General features: G+C 38.6%; 1 protein-coding gene across 2 annotated transcripts in view; it reads left to right on the top strand.

Moving 5' to 3' along the window:
• zranb3 (zinc finger, RAN-binding domain containing 3) overlaps positions 1–12732 on the top strand; it is a 98190-nt gene that overhangs the window by 25112 nt on the left and 60346 nt on the right. For both annotated transcript variants that reach the window (XR_004338201.1, XM_032556039.1), the window contains exons 9-13: positions 2997–3116; positions 7703–7822; positions 8065–8244; positions 8418–8591; positions 10411–10813. Coding sequence is in view for 1 of the 2 variants with exons in the window: in XM_032556039.1 (XP_032411930.1) it covers positions 2997–3116; positions 7703–7822; positions 8065–8244; positions 8418–8591; positions 10411–10813 (997 nt within the window). In the remaining variant the exon portion in view is untranslated. The remainder of the gene's footprint in view (positions 1–2996; positions 3117–7702; positions 7823–8064; positions 8245–8417; positions 8592–10410; positions 10814–12732) is intronic.

Below are 12732 nucleotides of genomic sequence, written 5' to 3'. Positions count from 1 at the left end.
CTGTGATGCTGTTGCCATGGAAACCCTGTCGGCTCTCAGTTTAGCAGAGATGCCTTTTTTTTCTTTTTTTGTTGTTTTTTTAATGAGAGGGAGAATGAGCGCTGTGGGAAGGTGGCTGGACGCATCCTGCAGGAAGGATGCCGGGGTCAGAGCTGCTGGAATCCAACGTTCATTTACATTCAGAGGAAACATTTTTGCCGTAATAAAGCCTTCGCCGTCTGATCCACTCCCCCCCTCCCTCGCTAATCACGGGAGCTCCGAGAACAGGCGTCTCCGCCGTCTCTTGTATTTGTAGGTGAATAAACCGCCATCTGCCCGCGTTCGAGGGCTGGCATTCCTCTCAATTAGCCAAAGTCCCTCAGCCACGAGGAGCGTTGCCCCGAGGTTAACAAAGACCGGAGATAACTATAAAATGCAATCATTGACACGCCGCTCGCTCCGCCTGCCTCCAAGCTTGGATCCTTCTTTTTTTTTTGTACTTGGTGTTGTTTACTGATTGGATTTCTGCTTAGTTTAGCCTAAGTCTGGACTTCCTTTCATTACATCCACCTCAAAGCCAATACTCCCGGACCAATCTCATTTCCTTTCAGAGTCCAACACACTTTTGGTACTTTAGAGGGGGAATAAAACAAACAAATAAACACAATAGTGCTTCCTTTTTTTGGATCATTGGGAGGGTGGAGTGGTGTGATAAGTTCTAACATGTATGTCGCTCTGAGGAGCATCGCGGGCCCTGCCTGCCTCCCAGCACCGCCAGGCGACAGAGCTGCCAAACGCCTTTGGGGTATTTTTGTTGCTTTACCCGCCAAGCATCTGCTCCCAATTACCCAGAGAGGACAGCTCTGAAGCCGGACTTTAAAGCAAAAGATAACGGGTCCGCTTCAGACAGCCGAGAAGTTTATGCACTAATTAAACTCGGCGGAAGGAAACGGGCGAAGCCAAGCCGTCAGTAATGAGGACCCCTCTGATCAGAACAGGGTCGGCGGGCCTGGCGGACAGATTCATTATCGGGCGCATCGGCTAATTATCAGCTGAGGTTCTCCCTCCAGAGCAGGTGTGACGGCTGCGGAGGTTGTCAGGTTTGTGGGGGGAGATTTTAGGAGCTGGATTCACACCACAGAGGCGAAAAGCGCCTCGTAAGGGCTCTGTTAGACTCAAGTCAAACCTCAATATTTCCTCACTAGTTGGTGCTATTCTCGGTCGCCCCGGTGAGCCCGGGGGCTCCTAAATGAGCCGAGTCCGGATGCTCCATGACGACCACACACACACACACACACACACACACGCCGACATGATAGATACGGATATCTGCAAGGCACAGTTAACTCCCTCACTTTTTGGCTCCTTTTTTTGAGTTAGGGGAGGTGATTGTTAGCTTCACACTGTCAATCAAGGTCAAGAACTTCAAAACAAGAAACCAGCAATAGGCTGTTAAATTTGGGCTCTGATCTTTTCTCATGCATTGTTGCTGCTTTGCTTCATAAATAAAACAAAAACCAACAGAGACAAAAAAAAGGGAAAGTGTTACATAAGGAAGAAAAGAGCCAATAAGTTAGGAGTGACGCATTCAAGACACTCGCCACATTAATTTTGCACTGCAGTTGACACTTTGACAGCTAACAGGACCCAACTTTTTATTATTTTTTTATTCTAAAAAAATAAAAAAAAATCTGAAAATGTTCCAAATGCAGTCCCATTATTTCTGTTTAAATATAAGCCCAGTCAACTTGATTTTTCTGTTATGTTCTCCACATTTACTGGCAGCCTGGTTAAAGATGAATAAAAACCTTAAAAAACTCTGAAAAATCCAGAAAATTCCAACCATTAACTTGAGAACATCAGTGCTATAGTGATTGGAGTACATAATAGTTGATGCAAAATCAATTTAACTGCAATCCCTGGATCATAAATATGACGTGATGCCTCAAAATGACCAAAATAAGAGAACATGCCATTCTAGAAAGAAGAAATAAGACAGTAAATTTCTTTGAGCGACTGCAGCACATTCTTTATTGCTGTTTGCAGCTACTTTTTTATTTTCAGACAGATGTTACGTTGTGTAACCTTGGCAACAAGGTCCCAAGAGTAGAGCACTATCATAATGGGTAAGATTCATATCTTAGTACATCTCAGCAACAAGGCAGTTCAAAGTTAATCGCATTGTAAATTAAAAGAAACTCAATAATTTTCATTTGCTTGAGTTGTTGTTTTTCTCTTTTCTCTCTCTTTCTACCAAAACTGATGTGGTCTCAACTATCCCTTTGTTTACAGAGACTTCATTATTCTTTTTATTTGTTGTTTTCTTAATTTATTGTGGTTATTTCAAATGTCTTCCAGTTCCAGTGTTTAAATGTTCATTGGAATTTAAAATTTAGCTTTGAGAATGTCAGTATTGCTATTATATTACTTGGAAATGATCTGAAAACAATAATATTATCGTTTATTGCAATACGTTGTGGGACAATTTATTGTCTAGCAAAATTTGTTATCGTCATAAAAGACACCACACAGTAAAACCAGTAAATATTGCATTTTGTCAAGTGTGAAACTGATTTATTTCAAGGATTTTTACGCATTTTTACCAGAGGTGTCAACAAATATGGCGCTGAAACCTCAGCTGAAATACAAAACCCTCAATTTAATAATGAAACTTCTTGTTTCTCCAATGAATCACACGTCAATATGTGGATTTTTACGTACCTATCGTCGCCTTAATCAAAAAGAGCCCACACACACCAATCATATTGCCAAGTTGCGAGCCATTGATTTGCTCTCGCTATCTGTGAGCTGACAAATGCGCCCAGGTCGCCGCGTTTGCTCGCTGCTTTTAAAGTCAGGATCCCCGGCATTCAATAGCGAATCGATCACACAGAAAGGATGCAGCGGTGATTAATTGACTTCTTTACTGATCTTGCCGCTGTGTGGCGGAGCGGCGGAGTGATGGATTCAGTGTCTCTCTTTCATCCGTGCCTATTTCTGTGTGCATGTGCGGTCAGGCGGGAGCTGTGAAGGACTACATTAAGATGGTGCTGGAGGCAGAGCAACTGAAGTTCCTGGTGTTCGCCCACCACCTCACCATGCTGCAGGCCTGCACCGAAGCCGCCATTGAGGCCAAGGTAACCTCAGGCGGCGTGGCGGTATCTCAAACTTGAAACGGAAAACAGACATTTTGTTGCACACAAAATAGATCTGGATGCAGAAACAATCATACTGGAGATACTAGTATATGTTTTCAATTTAGTTGCAGAATACAATATTTCCTCTGTGATTTTGTGCCTGAAATTCTACTATAACATTCAAAATTGTTTAGGTTTATTTTGCGCTAAGATAAAGGTTGGATTTCAGTTTATATGTTAGTGCAAGATGCATTAAATCTGACTGCAGGATAATAGTTTTGATGGGTCCAGTGTAAGCATTGAGAGTGAAATTTACTGAATTTCCTCAAATTGAAATTCAGTAAATTTTGGTTTTTGAGAGAGAAATTTCCCCAGATTAAATGAATTTGCTACTTGAATTTAGCTCGTTTTATCTTGTTCCATTTTTAAATGATTTTAAACTTTTAATCTTAAAGGGCCAATAGCACAATCAAGTAATTCAACGCCTTGAAATTGGGTCTCTGTCTGTTTAAGAACTTCTGCTCTTTCTAAAAATCCGCCTTCATGAAGTCATCCCAACATGGCTCCTCTGTCAACTCTTTAGCGACGTTTGTACCAGCTTTTCACTGAGAAGTAGCTCTTATAATGAGCTCTGCGGTTCCTCCAGGTGTTTGCTAAGTCCTGCTGGCTAGTCTGAAGGAGCTGTGTGAGGGAGTCGTAGGGGAAGGGAAGCTGGGAAGCTTTTAAACTCCAGTTCTGAGGAGGAGCTTGGTCCTTGGAGGCGGAGCTAGCTGAATGGTTGCCATGGAGATTAAAAGATTTCTCAAACATCTTTGTTTTTGATGAGGGAATAACATTATAACAAGATAGAAAACACAAAGTTGATTTTACATAATACTGCCCCTTTAGTGATCTTTTCTCTTCTGTTATTTGTTACTTGTAGTTACTTTGGTTAAAAGGATCAAAATGGTAATGAATGAGTATAAAACAAATCGGTGTCTGGGCTTTTTCTGGCTTATAATTCTTGTCTCCTACCGAGTTTTTTTCATGACATTAAGTCAAATCAGAAAATCTGACCTCACACTATGAGGCAGCCAGATCCACCACACTATTTGCTTAAGCTTCTGAGAGGAAACAAAGCATTTAGAAACAAATAAAGCACCGCTGATGTGCATAAACTCCCTATGTTCCTCAGAACATGAAAGCACCTCCCACCACCAGTATTTTTAATTTTAAATTTATTTTTTGTGCTTTTTTTTTGTCCTGCTGCTTTAAACACAATACCCGACTGATTACAGAGATAGGGAGTCTCATCGTAATTATCAAGGTTTCTTTCTGCGGTGGTGATCTGCTTTACCAGCCTGGTAGGGCTGATATCTCTTTTATGGTATCAAGCAAATCATTTAGATGTTCACCTAATTTTTGTAATTATGTTTTTGCTAAATCTCACTTTGCAAATCTTGACAACTTTGAATATTGGTTGCAGCTGCTTTCAGGAATCTGTACGGCTTCAAGACTTTACTAATTTATGACTTACATATAACATATTGTGGTTAAAAATATTAGTTTCTCCAAAAGGAGTGCAGTTGATGGTACAGAGAAGAGTTTTAGATTTACACAAGTTGACTATGGTGGCCATTTTTAGATATAAGTAAAAATAATTTGTAGATGTGTCTCAACAAATAAAGTCAGCTGACAAAGTCAACGTTTATCTAATTTATTTAATCCGTTCACTGTGATATTTGACAAAGAAAGCTCCAGTTTGGTTCCTGAAGCGGCCTGCACAGAGTTTGTCAAATGACTCAGAGTTTATATTTTTACACCAGCAGCACAGATCACTTTGCAACAAAAGCACAGGCTGTTTTCTCTGTCTTTAGTTTCATATTTTCATTTAACTCTCCAACTCCAGAGACTTTCATTGCCTGTTATATGTAACCTGGAGATATTAATCGTGCAGAGTACATCTACGTTTCACACTTCCTTTCTGGCTTATCAGACATAATTGGCCCCATGTTTTAGTTTTATTCTTTCATCCATAGTCCCGCTGGGTTTATAAAGCGAAACTCTGTCATAGTTGCGATTTACTTTGACAGAGTAATGATGTCTGTGCTCACAAGTAGAGCTTGTACTGACAGCAGATGTTAGCCGTCATGAATTATTAAAATCTCGGGCTTTTAAGCTGGTTTCAGGTGTATAATTAAATGCGGGCACAATATTTAAATAATTAACAAATTACTCATGTCGCCTGATAAGAATCTCCAAATTCTTCAAGTAAACTGCATCCTAATTTACTTTTTCCTCTGGAAGTAAACTTTTCCTCATAAGTTTTTTTTTTCTTCATCCACTCATTACAAGGAAATGTATTCTCCTAGGTTTGCGTCAGCAACTTGTGAAGCAGTTCAAGTGTGCATTTGTGTGCATAGCAGAGGTCGAGAAGTTGTCATTCGAATGTAATGTGATGGCACGAGGTGTGATAGCACATTCCTCCTTGAGACGCTCACTCCGCTGTGTGTTCGCACTCACCAATTAACAGCGATGAGCTAAAAAAAGGAACGTCAAGCAACGCCAGGAGATGTGAAGCCTGGCAGAGATGGCAATAACGTCACTGTTTTCGTGCTCCGTGTGTCTCACCTGTTGGTGAACTGATGATAAGGTTGTTGAGCACTGATTAAATCAAACAAGAAATATCCCTGTTCAATTATCAGATTCACTTGAGTTGTTTTTTTTTCAGTTGAAGGTGCTAATTTCCACAGAAATGAGTGGATATGTTTATTTGACATTTCATTGTTCCAGGAATCTTTCATATTCATGCCGTCACAGTTGCATTAACATCTGGGAGCAGCGCAGTGGGAACATTACGTCCCACTGTTGGCCACTGTGTTGCTCCACAGGACTGATGGACCCAAATCAAAAGAGTGCAGTCACCATAGTGCAGTAGTAGCCAGCTGAATGTCAAATTCATGTTTTAATTAAACAAAACCCTTGTTTTCAGTTGTGTTTCTCTTCTGTTTACCTACTTTATGAAAGGTTTTTATGATCAGGGCTGCATCATGTGCTCATTTTAAAATTTCTAGTAAAGCTGGATAGAGTACAGCGTAGTAAAATAACTTGGAAGAAATGAAAACTCAGCCTTTTCATAGTATGAACTATAATTATATTCAGTGAAGAGTGCAGATAATCCTACTTCCCTCATCATCTCTAGTTATTTGTGTAATCTTTTATACTATATTCATAAAGGAGTTTTGGATAATAAGGCTCAACCTACTACACCTGAAAGCCTTCAATCATACTTTATTCATTAGCTTTTCTCCTGCCTTCAGGAGAGATATCTGGCAAAAACAGCTGAAAATAGATTATGTTAGCAATAACTCTAGATTTGCTGCTTAATTTAGCGGCTCCTTTTTTGTTATTTTTTCATAATGTCGCTGTGAAAGTGTGACTTAGTATCTAAAAAAGACTCTTTAATATAATTAGCACTATTTCTCAACAACCAAAAACTGGCTAACGTTCCAGCAAGCTAACATCCAAAGGGTAAGAGTATTTATTTTTCTTTTTTAGGTATATTTGTGTCAATTTTACATTGTAGGTGACATTAATAATTTTTATATGCATTTTTCTTCTAATTTTATTTTCGTCTTCAATAATTTCAGAGAATTTTAAGCTAATTAGTATTTAAATAGTAGTTAATTGTTAGGATAGGCTATATGTTAGCATAGAGGCTAGCAAGCTAACACGCCCAGAGAGATCCGAGGCAAGAGTATTTTTCTAGGTTTATTAGTCTCTATTTTATATTAAAAGTGGCATTTATATTCTTATCAAGTATTTTTTTCTAGTTTTGTTTTTGTTTTTCCAACATGTGAGAGAATTATCTGGCTAATAATAGTTAATTGCTGAAACACTTTCGCTAGCTAATGGCTAACTAGCATATAGCATATAATATTGTTTTTATTGAAGTCTTTAACTCCCACTTTCTGTGGTATAGTGAAGCTTTATTTTTGGTTGACGTTTTATGATTTAGGTGATTTTTTAAAAATATAATGAACAGACAAAAAAATAATAAAATCAAGAGTATAATTAAAAGGAAACAGCATAAATTTGGAAATGAAAAGTTGGTTGGAGTGTGGACTCAGCTTATTCACTTTGGTTTTATGTATTTGTTTGGTAGTTTATTAAAATTATACATATTCACTATCATAATTTCTCAAGCTTTTTTAGAAAAGTGTGAAAAACTGTTAACCTCACTTCCCAGAATGGCTGCTGGATTAGTTATTTAATTATCTGCAGATATGTTTATCCCTCCTTCTGAAGACAAAATATGCAGAGGAATACATGGTACTCAGGTTGTATTGCTAATATCAGTTAGTATGTAGCCTAACTTGTAACAAAACAAGCAAATCCAATAGTTTTTTTCTTTCTTACAAGTTTCAACTTGAGGTTATATTATTAATTGATTATACCTTAGCTGTTTCCAGAACTATAATTATAATACCTAGAATTTGTTCTATTTTTGATTTTAAAAAACAATAGTGTTATGGCTTTTCCATAGCACAAGTGGCGCTTTTTAAACATTAATTAATCAGTAAAACATGTCTCTTCTGGTCTACCAGGCTGGGTACATCCGAATCGACGGCAGCGTGCCTTCATCGGAGCGAATCAAGTTAGTCCACAAATTCCAGAGTGATCCAGAAACCCGAGTCGCCATCCTCAGTATCCAAGCCGCCGGTCAGGTACTATGAGGAAAACTTGCTGCTGAACTATGAATCACCGTATTGTTTTTCCTGTTTTAGCTGAAGTAAATAAAAAACATAAAGTGGCAAATAGTAAATAAGGTATACCACATGGTGACAAATTAAAGGCATTCCATTCAGAAGAAGTAGCTTCTATCTTGAGAGTTTAAGTGTGCTTGAATTGTGCATTTTTGCTCAAATTATGCTGCTTTTCTGTGTGTGTATGTGTGTGTTGTGTCTAGGGTTTGACCTTCACCGCTGCCAGCCATGTGGTGTTTGCCGAGCTCTACTGGAACCCCGGACACATGAAGCAGGCGGAAGACCGTGCTCACCGCATCGGACAGACGTCCTCTGTCAACGTGCACTACCTCATCGCCAAGGGCACCTTTGACACAGTCATGTGGTCTATGCTCAACAGGAAGGTAGCGCTGACGAAATTATGCAAGCATGCTGGGATTAATTCATGCAAAGCTGCTAAAACTTTCAGTCGTGACAGTCATGTTTACTTCATATGACGTGTGACTAATAAAAATATTTTAGGGCTAAATATAAAAAACAAATGACAGGGTAAAGCTGAATGTTGCGTGACTTCCAGGAAACTGTTACTGGTAGCACATTGAACGGCAGGAAGGAATACCTGAAGGCTGATGAAGGTGACAAGGACAAGTGGGAGTTCCTCAGCCTTGCCAACGCTTGGACGCCGAGTGAGATGGTGCTACCGCTGGAGGGAAACACAGGAAATGTGAACGATGACATTTTCTTCTCCTATGTGAGTTTCTCAGAATCTCTAACTGTAAAGACAAGTAATTTTACATTTACCACATTCCCTGTTGGTATCTTTTCTTGCAAAAACATTCTTACCCATTGATAATTTCTACACTTTGTTTAATAAGAATTGTACATTTCAATGTTTAGCTGAAGCAAAATCAAATCAAAAATCTAATAAAATTTTATTTGTATAGCACCTTTCAGAGACAAGACATTTCAAGGTGCTTTGCATCATAAAAACACAAAAAAACAGAGTCATAAAACAGTCAACAATTGAAACATTGCATTTTGTCGACATTACACATCAGATTGTTAATTAATGTTTCATAAGCTGTTGGGTTTTTATCTGGAAGTTTGTTCCAGATTTGTGCTGCATAGCAATGTAAATGCGTTTTTCAAGACTTTTCACATATACTTAAAAAATGTTTTAATTTATACTCTACAGCAGTGGATAAAAAATTAATTAATACATTTTTTACTAGTTCAACAATAAACTAACCCTGCAGTATTCTGCTTAAATAAATAAAGACTTCAGATTCCCAAGTGGCCCCTGGGCCACACTTTGGACACCCATATTTGGTTTGTTAACTGTGATATTCAGTGTTAGCTATTATATTCCATTCATTTCATAATTATTCCCTGCTTTGTGTTGGGCTATCGCATAAAATCCATTAACATTTGTGGTTGGAAAATGACAAAAACTGAACAGGCGTTCAGTTTTTTTTTTTTACCACCACTAATTATCCACATTCAGTCGGTTGAAACTGAGATACGGTTTCTTTGTGTGGTTTTCTTTTTTAATTCTGCGGTTTAATGGCTCTAGTTGATTGTATCAAAGCACTTAACTAATCAGCTGATCTTTGAGCAACTGCTGACATGACCCTTTTAGATTTTCTACCAAAGCCAAACACAAGCCTGCTGAGTTGAAGAGGGTGATTTTCAGATAAGCCACAGATCAGTGGTAGTCAAAGGCTTAAATGAGCAGAAAAATATCTGCATGTTGAATTAATTTGACCAAAAAAGTTGGTGGGATATTTTCAAAAAGATTAAAGAACAGTAGAAGTTGATAAACCAGATTAATTAGGGTTATTTTGAATAATACAATACTTAAATGTCTTAAACTCAAATTTGTCTAGTTCCGGTTTATTTTTATTTAAGCAAGAAATTTATTTGATTTTCTGTTTAGAGTAATCAACTCATAATACAGGATGTCCATACACCCTTAAAAAGGCCCAATTAAAAAAAAAAAAAGGCTTTTTAAATTTCTTAAATCCATTGAAAAACAATAAGTTGCCCTTAAATACCTTAATCACAGTTCTTAAATTTGTTTTAATCTCATATATTCTATGTAGCCTTCTTTTATGCTGTGGGACTTTACTGTTATGCAAACCTTTGAGTTGTGCAGACATAGCATTATAGTCTGTGACTCAATGTGGCTGTTGGGTTGTTCATCTTAGCCGACGGCTTACTTCTGTTTCCAGTCCATACAATTGATTTATTTCTCATTTTCTGTCTTGATACTTGTCTTAAATTTAATTCATTATGGTTTTAAAAGTCTCAAGTATGAGTTGGTGCAACCTGCAGAATCCCAATAATACCAATTATTGTACCTGAGTGAGTAGGGAACTATAAAATTGGCTTGGAGACTCTTCTCTTGTCAGAAGGAATATTAATTAACCTTTTTGTCTACATACAAAAAGGCCAAATATGGAAGAAAACTAACTCATTCCTTAAGAAATAAGAATTTTTTTGATAATTTATATTCCAAACTCTTCTGGTTTGGAGACAAATCTAACATGAGCTTACATCGTTTTTCTTAGTTTGAGAAAGAAAAGCAGCACGATATTCGCTCGTTCTTCTCGCCAAGTGCCAGCAAGGAGAAGAGGAAGAACCCAAATGACGGGGAACCGTCTCCGTCTCCATCCTCGGAGCCGGTGGAAGAAGCTGACTCCGACCGCTCTCCCACCTGTGTGAATCTCGACCAGGACTTTTCACCGCAGCTGAAGAGACTTCGAACGCCCAAGTCCAGGTCGAGCCCCGGGTCTCGTTTTGCCGGGAAGCGGAGGTTGATGCCGGGATGGAACAGCCCAGGAAGTCCCGCCTCGATTGTCCGCCGGAAGCCTCAGAAGACGTGGAGCTGCGGGGCGTGCACCTACTCCAACAGCGGCCTGCTGCCTTACTGCGAGATGTGCGAATTCCCGCGCTCGTCTGGGCTCAAACCTGGTAAGACGGAGAAGCTAGTAAAACACTAATCATATCATCTAACCCTCCCAGATGTTTGTGTCTGTCTGTTGTGGACCTCTTCTTTTAATTCACAAATAATCCCATCGGATTCAATTTTAAAAAAGGACAACACTGCCCCCGTCTCTTGCTTAAACCGAAGCACCTGAAGCAAAAAAAAATCCATTCAGCTCTTTATTTTCCTCCCTGTCAATATCAATCCGAGCAGTCTGTTGACATAATACTTTCGAGCAGCATTACAGATTTCACCAGATGGAGACGCGATATAGCGAAAGATGGAGGCAGCCTTGCCAGCGTCTGAAATAGCTCCGCTCCGAGAGGATTGTCTGTCTCTCTCTCTTCCTGCAGATGACAAGGACACAGCATAATTCTCACCTGTCAAGCCAAGAGAGAGAGACAGAGAGAAGGCGGCTGCTACTGCTGCTAACGCTTCACATAAAGTTGGGGAAAAGTTGAGCTTGCTCTAGGTAATATCTCTGACAGCCTATGATTGTGTCTTGCAGAAGAGCAGGGGAGGGAAGTCGTTATGACCCGGCAGACTGCAGGTCTGCGCTCCTTAAATGTCTGAGGTGCATCACAGATCGGCTGGAAGAAAAAAATCAAAACTGGAATGAGGTTCAAATTAGTCAGGCAAAAAAAAAATCCAACTTTTAACTGGACTTAGTGAATTATTAGACAGCAAATTATACTGAAAAATTCATCATGGTCACAACTGGTGTGATTTTAATTTATTTTTTTTTATTGTAGAAGCAAGATGACTTATGAATACAAATAAAAATTTTATTTGTTAGACTTTTTAAATAAAATGTGCATCATTTGCATCCAAAATGCACTAAAGAAAATCTATGCACAACCTTAAAAAACTCTTAAAAATCTTGATATGTCCAGAATTTTCACCATAGACTTTAAATTACAATTCGCAAGTCTTAAATTGGTAAATACCTTCCTTAATTGCTTTTTTTTGGTAATAGTCAGTAATAACAGTTTTAATTCTGAGAAATATGTTTGGCCATAATTACCACTGAAGGAAAACGGGAAGAGAAGTTTGTCAATTTGAAATGAAATGAAGAGACAGTAGTTTTGCTTTCTATGTAGTTAGAAAATGACTGAAGGATAACAAAATCAAGAGATAAATAAATAAGAAATGTCTTTTTAGGCACTTTAAACTTCTGATTTCAACTGTAGCTGCAGAAATATGTAATATTATGAAGTTCTCTTAGACAATGATATTAATAGTTATATATGATGCTCAAGTTTTCCTGTCTTTTGACATTCATTAGTGACTTTTGAGTGTCTTAAATGCCATGACAGGATCTATATTAAGTTCACAGCAGATATTGAATGTGCTGAAGGTCTGTTTGCAGCTGATGCACGAGAAACGAGAGAACAAACAGGCACTACCTCCATTTTTTTTATTATTATTATTATTATTTCTAAGGCTCACACCCACACAAAAAACACACAAAACACCCTCCTTCCACCCCGCCCCGTTCCAAGCTCCGCTGCAGCAGATGCTTGATAACTATTCAGCATTCACACTCCTCTTTGTCACAAGCGCCACTCTGCATTCACAGCGGCGGGCTGTGTCAGCTTGCTAGACAGGAAATTTAACAACCTGCTAAATTTGTAAATGACAGACTGTGCGGAAAAATAACAACTGTATTTATGGAGATATCTCTCAGCTTGCCACTGAAATCCTCAGCACTCGAGGATGCAAGAAAATAATCAGGTGGAAGCCTGTGATGTGACATGAGAAATGTTATTCCTTCAAGAACAACATTTTTTTTTTTGGTGTGACTACACAGGGAGCAGGGAGAGTGTGAATCACAGAATAGTGTCATATGATGTGAAGATATCGAGACGCTAAGTTTAAATTTAAGGAATCCTGGTTGCACATCAAG

This window comes from Xiphophorus hellerii, chromosome 24, assembly GCF_003331165.1.
Source record: "Xiphophorus hellerii strain 12219 chromosome 24, Xiphophorus_hellerii-4.1, whole genome shotgun sequence".
Taxonomy (NCBI): Eukaryota; Metazoa; Chordata; class Actinopteri; order Cyprinodontiformes; family Poeciliidae; genus Xiphophorus; species Xiphophorus hellerii.
This window is presented reverse-complemented; position numbering and strand designations above follow the sequence as displayed.